The sequence below is a fragment of the Melopsittacus undulatus genome, chromosome Z (genome assembly GCF_012275295.1).
Source record: "Melopsittacus undulatus isolate bMelUnd1 chromosome Z, bMelUnd1.mat.Z, whole genome shotgun sequence".
In the NCBI taxonomy this organism is placed as follows: Eukaryota; Metazoa; Chordata; class Aves; order Psittaciformes; family Psittaculidae; genus Melopsittacus; species Melopsittacus undulatus.
The window spans coordinates 19,112,218-19,136,819 of NC_047557.1; the positions used below are offsets into that span (position 1 = coordinate 19,112,218).

Sequence of the window (24,602 nt, forward strand, 5' to 3'; positions counted from 1 at the left end):
TTAGGTAAGCATTCTGAAGCAAGTAGAGGTTGGCATCTCTGTTGGCCTCAAGGAAAGGACAGTATTGTGAAATTTTAGTCAAAGGCTTATAGCACTTGCCAAGGCTCTTGAATGAACAGTAGTCTAGATATAGATTTCCTTCTTCAGTTCAGTGATCAAAGGGTTGTAAATAATGCCGAATAACTCAGGACTGTGAAATCCTTGTTTTATGAAAATAACAATGCATAATTGCATTTTTGTCACTGAGGAATGTGAAGAATCAAATGAAAGAGACGTAAATCTGTCAGTGCAATGAAGGGTGTGTAACAGCCCTGTCTGTCCCAAAGGGGTTAGCATTTCATTGTACTTACTTAGCTTGTTGAATTCTCAAAACCCACAAGCTTACAATGTAGAAAATATGTGAAAAACAAAGAGCCAAAACCCCTTATTTTCTAAGACTGCATTTTATTTTGGTCTTATAATTTTAAAAAGATGTTTTTGGTGGCACACAGCCTCAGAATCAGCACCTTTGCATTTACAGACTACAAAGACCCCCTGTCAGTTTGTTTCCCTACTTCCAGCTTTTAAGTCACACAGAAAATCTTATTCTTTGATCCTATTTTCTATGAAAGGCTTAACAGCACATTGCTGCAACAAGACTGCATGTTATAAGGATTCCATTCACAAAATAGATTTACAGCACTTTAAATATTGATTTAGTAATTTTCATAAATGAAAACTACAATGAAAATGCCTATATAAATACACAGTGCAGCTTTTGTGATGTGCTACCCTTTCTTGGGTTTTGTTCATTTACACTCCAGTGCAAATTAATGAGATTTTACTATATGGTTATCCTGTAGCAAGCTCTTAGATATATTTCAATTGATTTAGGCTAGTGTAATGAGTTAATTTTCAGCATCTGGTTTGGTGAGAGATTTCTTAAGGTCTTCTGCAGGGTTAGATCTCTTCTGGCTTGGGATAGCAGGTAGAACACAGCTTGGTTTCAGAGGCACTCCTGATACACGAGGCAAGATGGAATAGAGCAAATGATTCTCAGAATGTCCCCTTTTATGGGATTTGGAGGTTGGGGCTGGTGGGAGAATAACTGCACCAGTCCTTGGGGAATTTAAAGGCAGTGACTTAAACATCTTAGCACCCTGCGATGGTAGCTGAACTAGAGGGAAAAGAAAAAGAGAGAAAGAGTGGACAAAAAGTGAAAAGCATGACATTTTAACAAATTAATTTTCTACGTTATTTGTTTGTCTTGTATTGTGTGTACTCAAACCTGCATCTGAAAAATGTGATCAAAATGTGATTAAAAAAAATCTCTAAAGCCTAGCAGAGCTAATCTTCAACTGAAGAAAATTCCAGTGCTCCAGTAAATCTAAGTGTTTTATTTTATGTTTGGTGATCAATAAGACTTGATAAGTTCAAAGGTTTACTTTTGATAAGCAGAGAATCCATAGTTTGTCTGAAGGAGACTTGGTCTGTTTGAACAGATTTACACAAGATATTTTTTTCATCACAAACACAAGCTGACAGAAACAGAAATGTTCCATGGGAATATATTATTTTAACAAAACCTGTGTGTATGGATGCTCTATTACCCAGGGTAAGTTCTTTGGAAAATGAAATGGAAGAATGTGGGACACTGTCTAGGTTGCTTTAGGCACAGTCAATCATGAACATTGATCCACACATGCTCTGCAAGTCACAGGCCACAAGGCTAGACCATTACCCTGAAGCACACTAAAACCTGCACTGAAACACAAGAACCACAGCTGTTGTATGTCTCATAAGTGTCAGAAATCTTTTGAGAAACTGTAGGATTTGGTCATCCTTAATCTCCATCTCACACTCAGCAGTGTAGCATTGTTTGTACTTTAAATTTCACATAATTCTGAATCTTCTCTAAATCAAAATCCTCAACTTCCTTCATTCAGGAAACTTATCAACTAATTTCCTTTGTTTTTTTTTTTTTTTTTCTTTTTTTTTTTTAAAGGAGAGTTCAATATCTTAATTGCAGGCCTGCTTTTCTCTGCCTTGGAATTTACTGTGAACTGTATTAGCTTCTTTTCATTTGATTCTCCGTTTTATTCCCAAGCTTTTTGTATACAAACAGTTTGGGTTTTTCAGTTTAACTATATGAAGAGTTTGTTACTGGAGTTAACACCACAGAATCTTCCTTGAATTTTTTCACATTGATTTTTCCTTGATTCCATTCTCATTCCAGCTGTGATTTCTATCCATCTGCATCTGTTGTGCTAAGTACCTGAGAGGATCTTAATTTTGACTTAATTTTACATTTTTCCTGGCAGCTCTTTTGATTATTCCAATTTCATAGCCTCTGACAGAAATTTTTCTGGTGCAGGTTCAGGGAATTTCTACAGAAATGAGGGCTCGAGAAGAGTATTCTCTCTTAACCCAATTAAAATCCTGTGTGATTCCAGAGAAACATCTGAAGTTAACCTGTGTTTGGACCATTTTAATACAGGATAAACTGATAAATGAACTAATTTTTATTAGGAATAACAGACTGAGTAACTACTCAGGTGCAATCAATACACCTGTGATAAGCTGGACTTCACAAGCCAGTTTTGAGCTTACAAAAATGATCCCCAAACCCAACTAAATATTCAGTACACTAATTGATCTCATATGTAGAATAGTGGATGGAGTTTATTGACGGCTGTAGCATAAAAAGACAAGAAAAGAGGACATAAGGAATTTCAAGTTAGTTAACCTACCTTAAAAAATCCTTAATACCTGGAATTCTGCCTACAGTTGATGTTTTTCAGAAGTGGATCTTTGAACCTATTAAGTCTGCCTTCTCACTGCTCATCAAGTAACACCAAAAAGAATAACTGGGATACTGGTGGAGTGGATGCAGGAGAAGTGAGAACTAATGTAGTTTTAATAAGGAAGGGTTAGTAACTTTCTCACAAATTTTCATGAAAAATGAGGTAGGTTTTGTGGTTTTTTTTTTTTTCATGCTAATTTCAGTACAATTCAAGTTCTGATGGCCTGAGCAGGTGATGTTTACTAGAACTTCGGCAATGTAGTGTAATTTGTGGGTCATATTCAAAGTTCATTCATGTTCAAAATTTCATGAAATCACTTAGTTCTCTTTTCCATTAAAAAAAAACAAACCCAAAACAACAAAAAGCAACAGCACCCCTCCCCCCAGTAAATAGTTTGCTTTATTTTGTATTGAATTTCTGTGAACTGGGCAGGGTTAAATACAATAAATGAGTTAATTTGTTTTCTGGCACATGATAGAATGTTTTGAGTTCATTGAAATTTTGGTGTGCAAACCAAATATATATGGAGAGGCTCACTTGTTTACCTCTTTGGAGCACAGTATTAGAGTTTACACCTGTGTAAAGCATCTCCAGAACACTTTCTGTACTAGATAAACCTTTAACAATGTGTTTAAGTAGGACAAATGTAGGGTAGTTCAACTTCACTCCCATGGCCAGATAGCCATCACAAGCCCATGCTCATTCAAAGAAGTAAAAACCAGCATCCAAATATCAAGGCTTTCTACATGGTCTTACAGACTGTGCTCAGTTTAGGGTATTCTATGAGGATATCAGAACTGGATGGCTTTGAAATAATGTATATAGTGACTAGTTTTAATATACGTAGCAAAACACAGGAGCCTGGACCCAGCACTGGGGTGTGACAGACACAATCCTTAAGGCTTGTTACCATACATCTACAAGCTGTATAGTGCAAAAGCACCAGTAACTGTTCAAAGAGAGCAGAATTAACCACCAAAGACCTAGTGATACAATAAGAACTACTAATTCAGGGAACCTTTTCCACCCAGTAGTGACTCTTGAGTAGTTACTATTATAAACTGTAGAGGTAATAATATGGGAGTCAGAGAGTCATTGCCCAAGGAGTATGTACTTCAGCAGAAGGAATGGTTCTTAGACTCTCTTACTTTTGCAAGCAGTGGACCATGGTAGGCCATGGTAGACCCTCTGCAGAAAGGATGGTGCTTTGCGAAGTCCTTTGCTTTTGAGTTGGGAAAGAAGAAACTTCAAATCATGATGAATAACAAGAAAATCAACCACTGATGAACCCAAAATATTGTTAAATGACCTGCAGAAATAGATTCCCAACAAGTAATATCCTCATTATGGCTTTAGACTTTAGACCAGGCTTAGAAAGCTACATGAAGAAATGAGAGCATCAGAGAGTTCTCTAGAAGTCCCATGTTTGTTTGGAAAATGATTCTGGCATTGTGTGAGCAGTGTGTGATAGCTGTAAGTCTGTTTTCCAGGTGTCCCAGAGTCATGTGGTGAGATAGAAAGTGCGTGCAGGGGATGAAGCAACAGCATGCAGAATAACAGAGATGCCAGACTGTGCTGAGGCTACTCAAGAAGCCTTTGAGGGACCTTTTAGGCCTTGGGAGTGTCTGGAGGGTGGAAGTTTATAAATTGTGGTTTAAAGTCACTCAAATATTCTTTTCCTAGGCTACTGTTTAATTACTTCTGTCATCTGTCTAATGTGTATTTTTAAATGTTTTTGCTTAGTGATTAAAGTATCTCTTCCTTTTTTGTTCATTGCCCTTCCTTTTCTGGGAGATGTTTCTGCTTTCTGTTACTCTCTAAGCAGTTTCAGTTCTCTTTCTGGTTTATGCTTATGTTATTGTTCTAACTCCCTTGTTGCTTTTGTTTTCCACTGGCTTTGTTACATGCTTTTAACACACATCTTGTGTAATGAAACTGCTAGAAAAATGTTTATATTCAAACTTCGTTGCTGGAGCCATTTGCCTGGAAGTCCAAATCATTTTGCCTGTGCCCAAATCAGTAATATTTTTAAGGCTGCGTGGAGGATGCGGAAAATCTTGGCTCTGAAACACATATTTGCAAAACTCCAGGATCAAATGTGTCATTTGTGTTAACAAAGAGGAAATGTAAATCTATTTTGCAAATAACTTTATATTTTCTATTTTTTTTTAATTTCTTTTCTCTTATAGGCTTAAACTGATGTTCAAGCAGTAATGGGCACCTGGGTATCTGTGCTTTGTTAGTCAATTAAACCATGATTATCAACTGTGATAATTGAATTTTATTTGTAAAACACAAGTTTTTTGCATGAGACTAGAACTAAAATCCTGACTGTTTGTATGACTTACTGCAAGAACACCAGTGATTACGAAATAATCTTATTTTATTTTTTTAGAATTTTGTTTACAACTATGTTTTAACTAGATAACACAGATAACATTAGTAGAAAACTTAAAAATAGGAATATTGGAACTGGGGATTTGAAAGCAGTGAGATTATTTTCATTCCTCTGAGCAGACAAAGAATACCACCTCAGTATTCCACTGAGTATTTCTTATTCCTCTCTTACTTACTGTGCAGCAGCAGTGCAGGATTCTGTATTTCCCCTATCCAGTCTGATGTTCCCCATAAAACTATCTCTGCTGTTTCGTTTTTAGTAGTACTGTTGTAATTGCAGAATTGCTTCTGAAACTCATGTCATAAGAGGCAATGATTCCTAAGTTTAACTCTGAAGTATGAGTGCTTTAGGACCTGGCTGATATGTAGGATAACAAACAGTAAACTGGAAATCCTAATCCAAAGTACACTGGGGGATTTGTGCCTTGTGGAAAGCAAGAATGTGAGGTCAGGACCCTGCTGGGCTAGTGTTTGTGTGTGAAGAACACCCCAATTGCTGGCTGGATCCAGCCTGGCACACGCAATAGTTCTTGACACTGCTGGGGCTGTGGGAGTGGGCTGAAGCTTTCCATGCTCTTTGGGACCTTGGGTCACTGCCTTGGAAATGAGGAGCTAGCTGAAAATACAGAGAAATAAGAGGCTGCTGCTCTCTTGATTGCTTTTTTTTTTTTTTTTTTTGTTCCTGTGTTAATAGAAGCTACCCAAACCAGTTGCTGTTAGAATGAGAGAAATGAATGATTCCCATCCTCGGGTAAAAACTGCTCTATCTGGCGTGCTTAAGTCAGTGAGAGATAGACAATCTTTTAATCTGTGTAACCTTCAGAAAATGACTGTTTCTTGTTCTAGTCATCTTCTCTCTAGTTTTTGCTAGCAAAAGGAACAAAAATCTGTGTCATATTTTTCATGTTGTCTGCCGAAGAGTCTTTACTTATCCTGGCTTTCATCTCACATGTCTTACCTCTCTTTGCCAAGCAGTCATTAGGGTGTTGTCATCCATCTCTTTACATCCTGCCCCCTAAGAAAAGCTTCCAGAGTCATACAGATATATGCAATTGATAGTAAAACCAAGAGCAAAAAATCCTGTCTCTGAGAATTCCAGTCACCTCTGCTCTGGAAAGCAAAGGTAGAACCATGCTCTCATCTGTATTGGTGTACATCACTTCTACTAGCCCAGCTTATGAAACCTATTGGAGAAAAGGACTGTGACCAGCAGCCCAACCTGGAGGTGGGCCAGTCACTACTGGAATACCCTAGGAGCTGATACTGGGGTTAATGCTATTTAATGCCCTCATTAGTGACTTGGATGAGGGAGCAGAGTGCACCTCCTGCACATCTGCAAATGATATGAAACTGGGAGGAATGGTCTTCACAGGCTGGAGAAATGAGTGGACAAGACTCTTATAAAGGGAAATATATAGTCCTGCCCCTTGGGAGGAGTAAGTCCCTGCACCGATATATGCTGAAGATCAAACAGCTGTAAAGGAGCTCGTCAGAAAGGGACCTGGGAGTCCTGATAGACAATGAACTGAACAATGTGGCTGTCTTTGCTGCATGGCCAGCAATGTGTCCATGCAGCAAAGACAGCCAACAGTCTCCATTGGGAAAAGCATTGCCAGCAGATTGTGGCAGGTGATCTTTCCCCTCTGCTCAGTACTGATAAGGCACATCTGGAGTGCTGTGTCCCATTCTGGGACTTCCAGTACAGGAGAGACATGGACATACTGGAGCAGCAATCCAACAAAGGGTGGTGGAGATGACTAAGGGATTGGAGTGTCCAACCTCAAAACTGAAAGAGCTGGGACTGTCCAGCCTTGAGAAGAGGAAGCCAGACTCTTCTCAGTAGTATCCTAAGAAAGGAAAGGAGTCAATGGGCAAATAACTAAGAAGAAACATTTTTTGCTCTAAGGGAGCTCAAACACTGGAACAAGTTTTCCAGAGAAGTTGCGTAGTCCCCGTCATTAGAGTTATTTAAAAAGCAGGAGGATGTGACCCTGAGCAACCTGCTGTAGGTGACTTCTCTATGGACACGGAGGTTGGACTAGACAATCTCCAAAGGTGCTTTCCAACCCCAGCCATTCTAAGGTGCTCTGAAAAAATGAACATGAAACCTCTCTCAAAACCCTCAGATGCCAATGCTGGAGGCACGCAGGTATGATAATGTAACTGAGACTTGACTGTACTTACATTTGTGAGCACAGTGGTTGGGCATGGGAACTAGGTTGTTCTGTACAGGAGTATTATTTTGTGTTTTTGGTTGGTCTGTGAAAATCTGTTGAAAATTTTTACCTGTGGAAGAGAAAAAATTATCTGTTACCATATGAAAATATGAAAATAATTGTTAATAATATGATGCACTGTAGATCTCTGGCTTTTAGAAAAAGACCGAGATTTAGTAATTCTCAGACATATGTAATAACAAGAAACCACTGATGGAAAAAAGCTTTTCTTTTTTTTTTTTTTTTAATTTGCATTCATTTAAAAGAGTGACTGATTTAATATAACATTCATAACCAATATAACCTTATCACTTCCTTCCATATAGAATCATAGAATAGTTAGGACTGGAAAGGACCTCAAGATCATCCAGTTCCAACCCCCTGCCATGGGCAGGGACACCTCACACTAAACCATATCACCCAAGGCTTCATCCAACCTGGTCTTGAACACTGCCACAGACGGAGCATTCACAACCTCCCTGGGCAACCCATTCCAGTACCTCACCACCCTAACAGTAAAGAATTTCTTCCTTATATCCAGTCTAAACCTCTGCTGTTTAAGTTTGAACCCGTTACCCCTTGTCCTGTCACTACAGTCCCTAATGAATAGTCCCTCCCCAGCATCCCTGTAGGCCCCTTTCAGATACTGGAAGGCTGCTATGAGGTCTCCACGCAGCCTTCTCTTCTCCAGGCTGAACAGCTCCAACTTTCTCAGCCTGTCTTCATACAGGAGGTGCTCCAGTCCCCTGATCATCCTCATGGCCCTCCTCTGCACTTGTTCTAACAGTTCTATGTCCTTTCTATGTTGAGGACACCAGAACTGCACACAATACTCCAAGTGAGGTCTCACGAGAGCAGAGTAGAGGGGCAGGATCACCTCCTTTGACCTGCTGGTCACGCTCCTCTTGATGCAGCCCAGGATACGGTTGGCTTTCTGGGCTGTGAGTGCACACTGCAGCTGGCTCATGTTCATTTTTTCATTGACTAACACCCCCAAGTCCTTCTCCGCAGGACTACAATGAATTTACTTTTTGTCCAGCCTGTAACTGTGCCTGGGATTGCTCCAACCCAAGTGTAGGACCTTGCACTTGGCATGGTTAAACTTCATGAGGTTGGCATCAGCCCACCTCACAAGTGTCAAGGTCCCTCTGGATGGCATTCCTTCCCTCTAGCGTATCAACAGAACCACACAGCTTGGTGTCATCAGCAAACTTGCTGAGGGCACACTCAATCCCACTGTCCATGTCAGCGACAAAGATATTAAACAAGACCGGTCCCAACACTGATCCCTGAGGGACACCACTTGTTACTGGTCTCCAGCCGGACATTGAATCGTTGACCGCAACTCTTTGAGTGCACCCATCCAGCCAGTTTTTTATCCACCGAGTGGTCCACCTATCAAACTGATGTCTCTCCAATTTAGAGACAAGGATGTCATGTGGGACAGTGTCGAACACTTTGCACATAATATAATAAATGGTTTTAAAACAGGCACAGTCCAGTAGCTAGGTCCATGTGAGAATATTTAGACACTAAATTTGTAGAAATACTCAACTAGATGGATTTGATTTCAGAATCAAAACTTTCATTTGCAAACTTTCCTAATAGGGTCTCAGCCTTTCTAAATACTACAACACAAATAGAGTTAAACTTCTGGTTGGTAAGTGAAACTGGTGGAGGTCTATCAGCAGTAAAGATGAGCTCTGAGAGGGTTTTACCACAGATGAAAACATAACAGAACTGATGTAAACTGTTACTGATCCTTATTAAGCTATGTTAATGGCAGTTACATTTTTCCAAGAACAGATACGGGAAAATGAAAGGTTAATTGGCTAACTGTGGCATTTCACTGGCTATGATTAAAATTAACTTGGTTCTAGTACTGTTAAAAAAGAAAATACAATAGATGATGTATTGCATTTTGCTACATAAATGACAAATCAAATAAAGAGGAAATTCAAGCACCAAATCAACATTTTCCCCAGATCATCTTCCTGAGTTGATCTTATTCAGTGATGTTTGAGTCCCCAAATTTTTCTTCTTTGTTATTGCCAGAGCTGAGATGAGCTGTGTAAGGAGTCTTGGGTTGTCTTGCCAAACAGCTGCTCATCCAGCATGGCATTGCAACATAGCTCACTGCAGATCAAGCATATGCTCTGTTGGCACACAGAGAGAAAGGGAGACACAGCATGTAGTAGGACATCTTAGGCAATAGTTAAAAATGGAATTATGCAAATTGCCTTTGTGGCTTTGTAGTTACTTGAAAGTACATGTATATTGCTGGCTTGTGCATGATAAAGCTATAGGAAAATAGCTGTAGAACTGTTTCCTAGAAGTGCACTGAAGTAATTGTCAAGACTGCTGTAACTGTGTTACTTACCAAATGGATTCTTTATGAAAGGAGCTAACGTGGTCTTTATTGGAGAAATTCCCATGTTGTAGTGCATCCTTCAGCTGAACATGGAGCAGAATTCTGCTCCAAAGACCACGGCAGTTGATAGCCATTGGCTCAATCTGCTGGATCTCATGCGTAAAGCCGATGTGTATTGGACGAAGAATTTCTTACAGATGAGCTATGTCTGTTATGAACAGACTTTAGTTTCCTTTCCCCATGTTTGCTCTTTGTTTAGTCTTTGACACTTCTTCAGGGTGATCAAAAAATGGGTGTAAAAATTGGGTAAAAAAATGGCTGTAATTACTGGGGCAGACAGATTTAAACCACACACACAGGCATGAAGGAGGATAAGCAGATCTTTTTATCATGAAGAAATGTTAGGCAGTATCTGGGTTGTGCAATGTATTCCTGTCAGACACTCCCTGCGTCCTTAAAAGCTTTTAATTCATATGCTTCAGTGGAAGTCTTTTTTGCCAGCTACAGGAATCTTTTTATTGTTGGAAAGTTTTGTTAAAGGGAGCTGGTACACAGAGAGTTCGGCTTAAAGCAGACTCAGGCTTTATTTTCTCTGAGGGAGACAATAAACTGTTAGAGATAAAATTACTTGCTCTTCCTTTGCACATGCAAAGACTGCTCCCATTGTAACAATTAGATTTCCCATAATTGGTACAATTTTTCCCTTATTCATGCATGTGGATGGTGGGTTCTGTACCAAGTCTCTGTGCAGATAATGGAGCACTGAATGGATGCACAGGGTCTGTCCTGATTCAAGGTCTGTCCTGATTCAGCTGATTGCAACATTTTATCATAGGATGTTCACAGAAAACTGTCTGTCCTTCTGTCCAGAGGAAAAAAGGATTTAACCATACAGTATTCCACAGTCTTAAGAAAAATCTAGTCGTATTTTAAGTAGCGTTGTTGTTACTTCCACATCAAATGCATTCATGGTCTAGCTAATCCCATGAAGAGATGTTTTTCTATACTTATCCCCAGGTTTTGTTTTTCCAGTTTGAGTTCATTCCTCCTCTGCTGTCAACAGTCCTCAAATATCTCAGTCTCAATGTACTCTGTTGTATTTGGGTTGTAAAGAAGCCCTGCAGTTTTTCTTGTCTTCCACGTGTGAGCTGAACCTTGAAGAGTTCAGTGTAGGAAGAGTCATGCTGGAGCAATCCTTGTAGCCATATGGAGTCTGGGGTTTGTATGGTAGAGTGAATAGCTGAAGAGTGCATAGTAAAAAAGTAGTGACACTTATGGACCGGGCCTATCAAGTTTTCAGGAATGTGGCCTGATGTTCAGGAAGTGGAACTTTTTGAATAGCTACTATTTTACCCCGAGAAACAGGGTAAAATTTCCAGCCTTTATTTGCACAACATAGAATAACCAAACATTCTGAAATTGCCACCTCTACTCATTATTAGAGATGTGAACAAAGATTTGCTATTTTATATATCCCTTCACTTAGAAGTCAGCACAGTTTGCACTATCATGCAAGCTCAGATAGTGACCTGACCTCTGAGAGTGTTCTTTTCAGAGAGGGTTTCTGTTCATTCCTATTTCCTGTAAAAGACAGCAGCTCATGTTTGTTGGGGTGAGGGTAGATTAACTTATTGTGTAATGTTTACTTCTTGTAATGGTGTACTGGTAAGTTTGGGGATTGCTTTTGTTTGCTTCATTTTCTGTTGGATATTACAGTGGTTGGAAAGCATGCTAGATGTGTTTAATTTTGGCATGGGACTAATCCCAAAGGAGATGAAGTTGAAGACACTGATATGTTGAGGTAAACTCCAGCAAGCAGGCTAGCCAGCCAGATTCATTTAAACATTAATATGAGTCAAACAAAGTACTAGATCTCAAATCCAGTCAACCCCTGGTTTTGAGTTTACTACAGAATTCTGATGCTCTTCTTCATTACTGTTGCATTACAGTTTCCAAACCACAACATAAAAGCATTTACTCTGTCTCTGTAAATTTAGCAGCCTGAACTCACCTTTGGAAAAACTGCACCTTTGAACCAAAATGCTGGCACTTGGGGTAGGAAGGGTGGGAAGGGGTGATGTTACAGTCTAAAAGTGACAACGTGCAGAGCTGTCCAGCATGGCACACATGGGCTTACCTGGTTGGATCCAGAAGCAGCTGTCAGCAGAGTCAGAGATTTGAGTGCAGTACTATTCCCTTGCACATCTAGTTCCAGGACTAAATGTGGACACAAGGCAACAGGTGTCGCTGAGGGTGTTAACCATGCAATTCACAAACCACATATATGATCTGAAGGCACTTACCTTGCTCAGGTACATTCTATGCTTCCTGACTACCTGTATATTTATTTCCTCATCAGACCTACTTAAATCTTATTTTTCACCCCTAAGCACCTTGTTTAAACTGTCAGCTGATGTTCTGTACATTGCTATCTTCATTTGCTACTGCATAGAATTTCCAAGAAATTGGAAAATGTATTGAAAACTTGAAATGCCATGGGTCAGACTTACCAATTTTTTCTGACTCAGCTTGCTACATCAGTAGACATTATAGGATTTGGGAGATAGAAAAGAAATTACCTGATGAAGAACTGGGAAGTGAGGGAAGGTGGGGAGGGCACAAACACACATGGTGAGATCTATCGGAGTTTAAGCCATTTATCAGTTTGTCTGAAGGAGTTCTAGTGCAGGCTGTGTAGGAGAATAGCTGGTTAGAGCCTGTGTTCCAGGGATCACCCAACAAAGCCTGGCAGCTGCTTCTGGGGTCCAGCAAGTTGTGTTCACTCTGCCTCTTCAGAGACTTGTGTGCAAATTGGTGGGTGCTAGTGCTGGAGGAGAAGGTTGACGTGCTCCGGGAAGCAGTTAGGAAGGGATTGCCCACAGTGATGGGGGGAAGGCTCTGGGTTCTGATGGGCAGAAGTCCCTGACACTCTGGCTGCTTCTTTTCTGGTATGAGGTACTTTGTGTCTGTGCTCCTTCTTTTAAAGCCAATGGTGGTCACATGTTTATCTTTGCAGTTTGTGTCCATAATACAATCAAAAGTGGTGATGATATCATCTACATCTGACCTCTCTTCTCTGGGATTTTGGTCTCCGCTTTTCTCCTTTTGACTGTTTTTTTGATCATTTTTATTCTTTTTGAAAGAGAAGATGTGGTTCAGTATACTGAATCGTCCTTCTTTCTTTGGGGGTCTGTTGTTCTGGGAGGGAAACTGTTGAACTGGCTCAGATCTACTGGAATTACAAATCAAAATGTGATGTCATTATTGCCAAATAATACAGAAATACTGTGTTTGTCCGTGAAATGGAGTATGTATTGTTCAGACACATTTGCAGGAGTCATTCAAGGAGGCAGAAAATTAGGAATGCAGGTCTGTAATTAACAGAGACTATAAATGATACCATGTTACTTCACTCTTTCTTATGGGGTTCATTGCCTTACACTCATCTTAATGTAGGCTCAGTGCAGCTATCAGGGAAAAAAAATAAACAAACTTTCCTGGCTTCAGCATCTACCAGCTGCAGAATTATTATTCTTACTGGTGAAGCAAGATCCAATAATAACAAGAATAACGTGATGGGATGTTTAAAACCAAGTGGTCTTTGTATTATGTCATATTTGGAAAATCATATTTCCAACAGCACAGTCATTGCTAACACTGTAACAAAGGCACTAGTTGACCATTCCTCCCCTTTCATTTTTTATTTCCCTTTCCCTTCCCTTTCCCTTTCTTTTTCCCCTTCCTTTTCCCTTTCCTTTTCCCTTTCCCTTTTCCTCTCCTTTTCCTTTTCCTTTTCCCTTTCCCTTTCCCATTTTTTTACCTTTCATTTTTCTTTTCTCTTTACCTTTTCTTCTTTCCCTTTTCCTTCCCCCTTTCCCTTGCCTTGCTTGTACTAAGGAGGTCTGGTGTAGTTTCAGATCTATCAAGATAATTACCTACAGTAATGATGCTGTAGTGTTTTTAGTAGTGGTTTTTAGATGGGATTCTGCTAGCCAACATTTCATATCTACTCTGTCAGGCAGAGTGCAGGAGGAGAAGGGGAAATGTTACCTATGTTTCGCAAATTGTAACGCAGGAAGTTAATACTAACTGCTGACTGAAAAGGAGGGGAAAGCACAAAGAAATGTGATGATAAGTGTAAGTGCATGCTCATTTACCAAAGCTGAAGAACTAAAATTAATTAAATGATAACTGCTGAAACATGAGAAATACGAAGAGAGAGGAAGATCATAAGCAGTGGTAAAAGGCTCATACTTTATAACAGAAAAAAAAAGAATAAGAAGAATTCAATAATATAATCAAGATAGAGAACTAAATAAGGAAAACACTCCCAAACATTTACCCTGAGGATGCAAACTTGAAATTTATTTTATTATCTATCTGGCAAAGCTGCTTTTGTGTTCAGTCTATCCCTCTGTCAGATTAAATGAACACACAGCTAGTGCACAGAGATTTCAAGGAAGTGGAAGGCCTAATACTGAGGGCTGAAATTATTCTCTAAGATAAATTTTCTGCATGAAGGTGACTGAGCAAGATCTATACTCCCATCTTCTTGGTTCAGAATCCTCTGCTGATTGGCAGACTAGCACTGTAACCTCAGTGATGAATTTTCAGTAGATGACTAATACTAATGTTGCTACTTCAGTGGAAAACTCGAACTGAATATTGCATATGAATCGAGAAGACATCACCTAGGGCTCAAACCCTGCGGTAGCAAACAAAAAGCAATATATTTGCTTTCTAGTCAGTAGCAATATATGAGCAAAATGTGAACTTTTTTTACCTGCTCTCCTGAGACAGCAGATTGATGCATGCTGTATGCCCACAGTACATTGCATATGTCAGAGGAGTGTTTTCATTGATGTCTCGAGGGTTGCTATCTATCCCCAGCTCTAGCAGTGTCTGTACACAGTCAGCTTTCCCTGCTGCTGCAGCCCAGTGCAAAGGTGTCCTATGGAAAAGGAGGAGTATAATTAAAATAAATGGCTAAATTTACTATTAAAACTATTAATGACATAATGAGGTGTGTTCCTACGCTACTTATCCAGATCCACAACATCCATTTTATGGAATTCTTCAGCTACTTACCCCATGCTGATGTAGTTGCCAGTGGTGGTAATAAGGCCACTGAAGAACTGGCTTCTATCTATGTGCGACTATTTAGCTGTAAAGAAAGTAGATATGTGGTTGCAAAATGCCTATACATGCCACATAATAGCCTATATAATAGCAACTGCTGGAGCTGCAGAGTGGGAGGAGTCCCTGAAGTTTTCAAAGCAGAATTAAAAAGAAAAAATCTTCATAGTTTCTCCTGAATAGGGACAAGGTCTTCTCATCTTTACACCAAACACAATTAGCAATGGTTGGCTCAGGTATCTCCGTGGAGGTAGCTGGAAAAGAAGCCTCCTCTGGGTGAACGAGAAGGACTGGACACATCTGCCAGGCTGTTATTGGCTCTTTGTCAGTTTCTGTGTTTGACAGGCACAGACTGGAGCAGATATAATTGTATTGATCCTGTGTATGACAATTAAACTTCTTTTCTGCTTGGCAGAAGATTTGCATCTTGTCTTTAGAAACTTATGTGAAGTTTCCAAATTGTAATACTTTGCACTTAGGAAAAATACAGAAACACAGAAAACACCATAAGAAAACTATGAGAATGAAAAAGAAAATTGACTTTTCTTCTGCCTGTTTCTTTGCAATCCCAGTGATTTCAGATGGATGCAGTCAGACACATAATAGAACGGAAATTTTCTGTATTTACAGTGAACAGCTTATCTTTTCCTCTCTTCAAGTATAACATCTTCTATGGAAATATCTGAGAATGTGTAATAGGAGGTCATGTCTTACTGAGCTCTTTACTGTAGTTAAACTCCTCCCTTCACCCTTCTTTCCATAGAAACACAGCCTTCTCAACTACATTTTACTGATTTTTAGAAACTTCTCCAGAACCCTGTTGGTTTTATTTCTGTTCCATTTTATTGCACTTTTCCATGAGGAATGCTATTATTTTAAGTACCTGAAGGCCTAAGCCAAGAAAACGTTGGCTTTTGCTCCACTGAGCAGGCTAAGCAATGTGAACAGTCAGTTGGTTCTGTTTGCATTAAATAAATTTTAGAGCAAAGTTCTAAGAGAGGTAGATGTGGGCTGAAAAACAATAAAGAAGATGACTCTTGTGCACTTATGATATAGGGATGTCATCCTAGAAGAAATCAAACGCATCATCAAAATGGAAGGTGAAGTTCCCTTTGTCTAAGGAATACTGTGTTAGCATTCTTATGAAACACAGGAGAATGTGTTTAATTCTTAAATGAAACAAGGAATGTTGTCATTTCTTAAATACAAATAGCAACAGGATCCTAGCGTCAAATTGTAGGATCCTGTTCTATTGTTTTGAAAAGAATGTCCACTTTTGATTGAAAGAAGTTAAATCAAATAGTGACAAAGTCCTTTCACACATAATCTTATCATTTCCTACCAGAAACACAAAGCTAAATAACATTCCTACTAGTCAGTTATTATACCAGATATGATACATGTGGGCTGGACTGCTTTGCACAGCTTCTGAGCAAGCACAGCTCTCCCTAAGTGTGGTTCATTAGTCTGGTGCACTAGACCATGGCCTGTGAAACAGGAAACACCATTATAGAATAAACAGAGCTAGTTTCAGGTTAATAGAAAGGAAGCAGCAATTTCAGTCAGAGTTTCCATGGTTACCTTTCATCCACATCAAGGGCCTGCAGGTTGCACCCCGGGACTTTAGCCAGCTCACTAATAATATCACTGTAGCCTGAAGCAGCAGCAATGTGCATACATGTTTTGCCATTCTCATCATCGTAGTTTATTATTGATGGTCCCTGGTAGTGGTCTAGAATGATGGAACACAGAACCCTGTTGCCACTCTGGGAGGAAGTTCAGAGAAGAAAATCATTTTACGATGGAGCTTACACCAAATTGCATTTTCTCTGCTAGAAAAGGCTACATACAATAATGGTATTTTGTTTTGTGTATACCAGACTCCCCAGCTATGAAAGCCAAAAGCTTCCGATCTCCTGCTGGGAACTGAGTTTGCGTTATGAATTTCCTTGAACACTTTGAACACTGCAAAAATAATAAATAATGTACCACTGCAAACATCTCCAAAAGTTACGAGTGTAAATTACTCAACAACTTTCTCAGAAATAACTTTGTGTTTTTGCTGTTTTGTTAAGCCAGAGTACAGAGAGATGCAACCTGTATTTCTCATAGAAATTGGAAAGGACCTCAAAAGACCAACCCAATTCTGTAAGCCTGTCCAGCTACACCTAGAAAAGCCATGTCAAATATTTGCTCAAGTGGTTCTTGAACATATTCTTAGCTAGTATGCTCCAGTACCTTAATAGTAAGTTGAAATTGTTCTCTAATCTGCAAATGAAACCAAACATTTTATATCCTAACTTGGTGGAAACAGAGAGAAAGAATTTATGAGTTTTTTTTTCTATAACAACAGAGAAGCACACAGCTGGAGATGCCTTACTAGGCATCAAGTTCAATCTCTGCGATCACTAGCAGCTATGTTACATCACCTGTTTCATAAACTTACTGTATCCAATAAAAGCAGTTAGGTTTTTAGTCTCCATTACTCCCAAAGGAAGTCAGCTCAAGAACTTGATTGCTTTAATGATTAATATCTCTAATTTGTATACATACCCATGGCTGGTTTATGTCCTTTTGGTTCTGTGCCAGCATTATTATTTAGATTAAATACTTCTTTACCTTGTATGTGTTCTTCAGATCTATTTACAGACAATGTTCATATTGTTTCTGAGCAGTTCTCTTGTTGCTCTAATTAATCAAGGCCTTTTAAGTTTTAAATGTAAAATGCACTTTCTATTTCTATCATCAACCTACTAACCCTTCTCCTTTTATGCTTTAGTTGTGTGTCCTTGGAGAGGGGTGAATAAAATTATACGTAGTCGTGCATAGTAGTGGAGACCCCATAGAAGCCTTCCAGTATCTGAAGGGGGCCTACAAGGATGCTGGAGAGGGACTGTAGAAATAAGACAAGGGGTAATGGGTTTGAACTTGAACAGGGGAAGTTCAGGTTAGATGCAAGGAAGAAATTCTTTACCATGAAGGTTGTGAGGCACTGGAACAGATTGCCAAAAGATGTGGTAAGCACTCCATCATTGGCAGCGTTCAAGGCCAGGCTGGACAGAGCCTTAGGTGACATGGTCTAGTGTAAGGTGTCCTGCCCATGGCAGGGAGGTTGGAAGTAAGTGATCTTAAGGTCCTTTCTAACCCTAACTATTATATGATTCTATGATAGACGTTTTTTGCTAGGTCTTCGTACAGTGACACTAGCTCTTCCCTATTTGTGTTAGAAATACCTCTTTTGGTATGTCACAGAACAGCATTTGCCTTATTCACAGCTGTGTCTCAATAGAAGCTACTAGTCATTTTGGAATAACTCTTTACAACTCAGTACTTCTCTCTCTTCCATAATTGTTTCCAAACAGTTTCTAGTTTCTTGGAGAACCTTCTGTTATTAGTGCCCAAATGAATGACTTAAAGTTTTTTATTCTATGCATTTTTTTTCCATTTGTATTACTCTAGATTTGAAGGTATTCCATTTTCCCCTATTCCTTTCTGTTAATGTCTTCCAGGTTTTTTTGCTTTGGCAGATTTCATCAGAAAGTCTCTGTATTTTGTGCCAAGTTATCATGAAAATATTAACCAAGATTGATTCTGCCCCTTATTCCTGAAAGTAATTTATTTTCAGGCATTATTCAACATGCAGTTATTACTCTTGACTTTTCGATTTTGAGATACAAGTTATTTTGCTTCTCCATACTTTGCTTATTATTTTGTAGGGTGTCTACTTATACTAAATATGTCTTTTAAAGATGGAGAGACATCCATTATACCTCAAGTCTTTTCTACACACTTTTCTTCTCTGCTTTTGGGACACAGATGTCTACTGCATATTGCACCATTGGCAGGATACAATCCAGGTCTCTGGAACCTGCTGGTCCCAGTGATTCTCAGTCCCACAATTTACTGAAATGTGTTCCTCTGAAATAAGGAATTTTGTCTTGTATGTATTGTTTTTAGTTAGCTGCCTAATTTATAGTCTACTCATGATCATGCCATCCAAGCTTGTTTTCTATGACCAGGCATTTTATAATACCCTTATTAACCATGACAAAATTGTTAATAATTAATAGATGCTTGAATATCTAATGAAAAAATGGCATTGATTGACATTTTCAAGAATACCAATGCCCTATGAATAATGGTTTTATTCTCCAGTCCTTACACCAAATGTCCTCCATACTAGCATAATTCTGGTTAGAGATATAAATCCCTGGTTGCATTCAGGGCTAACAGAATTTAAATGTCTATTATACACTGCTAGTACTACCACAATAAATATCTATCTATTGCCATCCTTCTCCAACTTATTTTGATAAAAAAGAATAAAATTAGTAATATGCATTACCTTAGTATTTCTGTATTTGTGTTCTAATGATACTACTGTTCTTCTAATCTTATGCTATATTGCTTAAATCCAAATTTCACATCTGCACCTACAGTTTCAGTCCCCCAGTTTTTTTGCACAACACTCAGCATTTGCGTAAGAAATTTCCCACTGTTCTTACCGGCATTTTATACGTTTACAGACAGTTCTGTCTCCCACTAATCTTCCACTTTCTAGACTAAACAAACCATTTCAACCTCTCTTCATGGGTCAGGTTTTTCAACCCACTTATACTTGGTGCTTGCTTTTGGCCTCTTTCCAGCTTGTGTACAGCTTTCTTCAACTATGGCATCCCAAACAGCACAATTATCCAGCTGAGGTTTCTCTCCTAACATGGAAAATGACATTGCTACTTCCTGTAGCCCACATATATTGCGCTTCTGTTAATATGTCCCAGAATGATGTTAGTTTGATTCATATTGACACTGTAATTTAAACCTCTACTCACTTTTTAATCCACTTCTCTTAATTTTGTGCAAACAGCTTCAGTCTTTCACTTCTGCTTTACACTGTGCTACTCTGTTAATTGCAGTTCAATACTAAAATTTATCAAAATAATTTTGAATATCATCCTAACCCATGAAGTACTCAGTGTCCCTCTAATTTGGTTCTAGATGTAGGTTATATGTATATTCCCATATTCTGTATTTTATTGCCTTATTATGGAACAAATAAAAGCATTCTTATGATAAATCCCTAGTTAGACTCTCTATGAGATGTCCACATCCAAAGGTTATTTGAACTGTTTTGAATGTGTCTGATAGAGAATATAGGATGTGTGAACAATCATATATTGAGTCATATATATCATCCCAGTCTCTGGGTTGATTTTGATTGCATTACTCCTTTTTCTTCCCCACTTTGGACTGAGTTCTGAGTCCATTATAGAAGATTGTATTGTTCTGTTCAGATCATTCAGTGTGCTCAAAATAGTATGTACTGCTCAAACCAGAAAGAGACAAAGAATTGGACTTTCTATGATCACTCTATTCACCACCTGCTTAAGAAAGGTTCTGTGCCATGTGATGAATTTTATTTTGTTGGCACTTTGCCAGTATTTCTATGTTTTAATACATGGTATTAGACTGACTAATTGACATTCAAACTATAACCATACTATATCCAATAGCCTCTTATCTTAGGAAGCAATAATTGCTTTGAAGATGGCTGTGAAATTTCTGTCCTGTTTAAAGAATATTTGATTCTTCTGCTGAAGGAGATCTCTGACCAGCTGTTCTGTGGTTTTCCAGCTCTCTCTTCTTAGGAATGCCTTCTTATCTTTACATACATCTTGGCTTTTTTAAGTTGCACACAAAGTTCTCCTAAAATGCTTACACTGCCCTTATTCCTAGATTGATAGCTTTGAGCTGAGGTCACCAAAAATGTAGTCTTTCTGTGGTAAATTTACCATGAGCCACTGTACTATTGTTAGAGCAGAGGATGTTAAGTGGTAAATTTACCATAGGAAAATTATACGTTTTTGTAACCTTACTCTATGTATCCCTATATTTCATCTTTGCTTTTCGTATACAAATTCCTCTCACCAGTGTTCTCAGAGATTATTAGTTATATTTGTTATGTGTTTCTATATAATTCTTCAGGGCTCCCTACTCAGTTTTATTTGCACTTTTATCCCATCTCACACGTTTAGCTGCTTCCACCAAGTATTCATTTTTTTCAGTGAACTTTTCTTTCTTAGATCACCCATCTAAATTAGAGTTACTTCATTCAGGAGAAATGTCCTAAAGCCTCAAGCTGGGAGACCTTGTAAGGCAAGCTGTCATTGTGCTTTATGCAAGATTTTGTCTGAGGTTTGTGTCTTCTCCAGACTGTGGCAAATAAATTCAATAACAGGGTCATTAGTGAATTTGTTGTTAGCTCTTAACTTTGACTTCATTACAACTCAATTTTCTTCAGGTTTGTTAATAAAAAGCCCAGCTCCTTCTTGAAGGAAATAATTCTTCAAGAAGTATTCACTGAATCATGAACCATGAGGAGAATTATGAAAATTTGGTGCACTTTTATGGTTTCAGTACATTTTTCACGTGTTTCTACCTAATTTATCCTCATTGTTATGGCTATTGTTCTTACACTTCTGCCATTCTGATATGCAGAATAGTAATTTTACTTAGAAAGTTTATTGTCAGTTTTGTAGCATTCTACTATAACATTACATTTGTTTTGCCAGGTCTCCAATTGTACATAATACAATATTTTCTTTGTTCACTGCACTGTATATAAGGTTATTTTTTCTCCCCTTGTCAGAATACTCTAAGAAACTACAGATTTCAATGTCAAGGAGAAGAATCATGTGAAGGGAGTCTGCTAAGCTCGCTTGTGGCTACCACTAATGTAGAGGTGGGAGGAGGAGAGGGACAGACTATAGACCACTTAACTGTTTTCAGGAAACCCTGACAAAGTACTTTTCTTCCATGTGAATGCCTCCAGAGATTATGTGGTTAGGTATTATTAGTTCTCCTATACTTTCTGTCTCTTTGTATTAGTGTGCAGTTTAAAACCTTCCTGTATCTATAGCCAGCTTTGCTGAATGGAAATTCCCCACTAGCAGCTCTTGACATTGCTTCTTATTGTTAGCATTGAAGGCTAAATTAAGGCCATCTGTGTTCCCTCTCCTTCTATATCCTCTTTTTTCAATCCCACACCTTTCTCTTTGTTGTCCTTCTGCTCTGACACTGAAGGGCTTGACATTTTAAGCATTATTTCACATCTTTGTCTCACTGCAGATGAAGAATCTTCTATTTCAAACACAGAGAATGCCAATCTCAAGAGCAGGGACATGCTGCAACACCTCTAGTCTGCCACAAACATAGCACAGTGAGAAATGTACGTAAGTATGGCAGCCTGGGTTGCGGAAGGGTTTTGCACACATGGAAGCTTTCTCCCATTTTTAAGGACTTTCAGCATCCCCCTGCATACACCAGACTTGGGAAAGCTGAGGAGTGGAAGCATGTTCACTCTACCTGCACTGCTGCCCTGCTCTGGTTGAAGGATGGCTATGTTGGCAGTGCAGATGCAGATTACAAATTCAGAGCACCCTGTGGTTTCTCTGCTCTCAGGGGATAGAGGTCACTGGGCCCTATACTGAGGAAAGGAACAATCCATAATGCCATCTTCAGCTTTCCCTCTGCCAGGGAAACTTGCCAGGAGTTGCCTGGATGCAGCCCAGGCACTTCACAGGGTGTGCTTCTGATGGCTAACCAATATAAATGAACAACAACTCTACTGACGCCGCTGTAGTTAACACTGGTGAGATTCAGCCAGCTTAGAGAGAAGCTCATTGGTCTTCTCCTAACCCTAGTACTTCAGCCTCAGACACCCACTGGGACAGGTCTCTTGCAGACTCAGGAGTGACCGAGCTTGGCTTGGCTTTGTGGTACTCTTGGAAGCAGAATGTGTTGTTGTGCTGCAGAATACTTTGTCCTGTGGTCCTCAGAGCACTGCTGCCTCTGGTACAGCTAGGGGACATGGTGTTTTTAGAATACTCACCCTCTCAACAGCCTTAGTGGGTGCTGGAAAAAGCTACCAAGTGACAAAGGCAGTCATGGAGGCATGCCTCTATAGTTATCACATATTCCGCCCTCTCCTACCCTCTGTTTGCTCAAACTAGAAACTGCATGAAATACTGGCCAATTCTCTGAGAATGGTTTTCACTTGTAGTCTTCTATAATAAGTGCGTGATTTACTGTCTAAATGACTATGGCTATGACTAATATTACTTGGCAGCTTTCCCCTGCTAGTACATTGTCATGAGGACTAATTTGTCCGGATGAGCTGTTTACGTGCTTTGAGAAAGAGGTCATTTTTTATTCTGCAGTGAATAAGGATTTTTTCTTTACTACTAGCAGAGAAATTGGAACATTTCTCTTCCAGTGCCTTTTTCCAAGCATAGGAGATCAGGACATTTATAGATATGCAAAAAGTGTGGTGCACGTACATTACTCATGTTCTGGCATCCACTTGCAGAGTTACACAGAGTCTGTTTTGAGAAGAGGTACTTACCTACAGGTTTTGCCTAAGACAAATTCCGACTGTGCTCAGTGGGAGTTCTGCAATTGATTTCCTTGGAAATTTGATTTGGCATGAATAATTAGATTGTCAACAGCATGTTGACAGTCAGTTATTTCAGGTAAAGGCATTTTTTTTCTGATGATGTCGTTGTACTGATGAGTTTGTATATCAATACTGCTGTACCCTGTACAAGTCACAAAAGGGGCTTTTTTTAATGAAATGACACAAATGGAACCAGAGAAGTAGGCTACAGCTCTTCCGAAAAACTAAGTACTAAGAGGGAACATTCCTGAGCATCAGAACTGGGCTGTATACAGTAAAATTTTAGAACTCCTCCCTGGCATGGATTTGTCTTGGGTCAATTAACACTTTCTCTACCAGTTCCTGCATGTAGCTCAGGAGCTAGCATGAGCTGCAGACCATTTCTAATAAGTGGTCTGCATACTATGACCATCCTGTTTTAGAGAATAAGAGCTTAGCTTGATTGGTTGGTAGGGACACAGGCTGTCCTGTGATAGTTATCCTTGGTGTCAGGCTCAAGGCTAAAACACATTCATTTTGCTATTGCTGACATTGTCACAAAAGTTTAGTGCACTTTTTAGAAGAAGCTTCTGATGGTACTGGAGCAATTTTATTTCTTACTCAAAGCTATTTGCAAACTCTCTTCCTCCTTGTTTTGCAACTTGACAGCTCACTCTATAGAGCCTTGCTGCTATGCAAGGAATGACAGCTGTACCTTTGCTGGAGTGACAATATTTATACAACAAAGGGATTTCTTAAGGGTATGCTTGACAAATGCACATAGAACCTATTTGTCATTTGTTTGCTAACAGTCAAAATCGTCTTTAAAGTTTAGTGACATAAATAAAGAAATCACTACTCTTTCTTTCTAGCTATTTTGAGAAAACTGCATGAAACAAGGAGAAAACAAGCACAGTTTTGCAGAAAAAGAAATCTGCCTGAAACCAACCAGACTGTGAACAGTGTCTAGCAAATACACTTTTTCTGGCCCAACTGAACAACAAATATGTCACATGGAGAAACGCCCACTAAATTTAATGATGTTTTTGGAAGTTCTTCTGAATCCTTCCACTGTAGGCTGCCCTCAGAAAAAAAACAGGGTGCTGGGCAGAAAGCACACAGATCCCTCAAAAAGACCTCGGTTCTGAGGCACTTCTGCCTTCCCTGTCCCTTCCTCTGTCTTGGCTGTGTGGCCAGCTGTGTCTTTGAGGTGCCCAGCATCAATGAAGAGGTTTGTTCCTAGAGACCCTGACATTTAAGCATGC

General features: G+C 39.2%; 1 protein-coding gene across 1 annotated transcript in view; it reads right to left on the reverse strand.

Annotated features, from left to right (window-relative positions):
* Positions 1-887: 887 nt before the first annotated feature.
* Positions 888-24,602, reverse strand: part of ANKRD55 (ankyrin repeat domain 55) — a 44,235-nt gene continuing 20,520 nt past the window's right edge. The window contains exons 7-11 of the mRNA XM_031051647.2: positions 16,485-16,669; positions 14,551-14,718; positions 12,347-12,999; positions 7,365-7,466; positions 888-1,156 (exon numbers count right to left, since the gene is read on the reverse strand). Coding sequence (XP_030907507.2) covers positions 888-1,156; positions 7,365-7,466; positions 12,347-12,999; positions 14,551-14,718; positions 16,485-16,669 — 1,377 coding nt within the window. The remainder of the gene's footprint in view (positions 1,157-7,364; positions 7,467-12,346; positions 13,000-14,550; positions 14,719-16,484; positions 16,670-24,602) is intronic.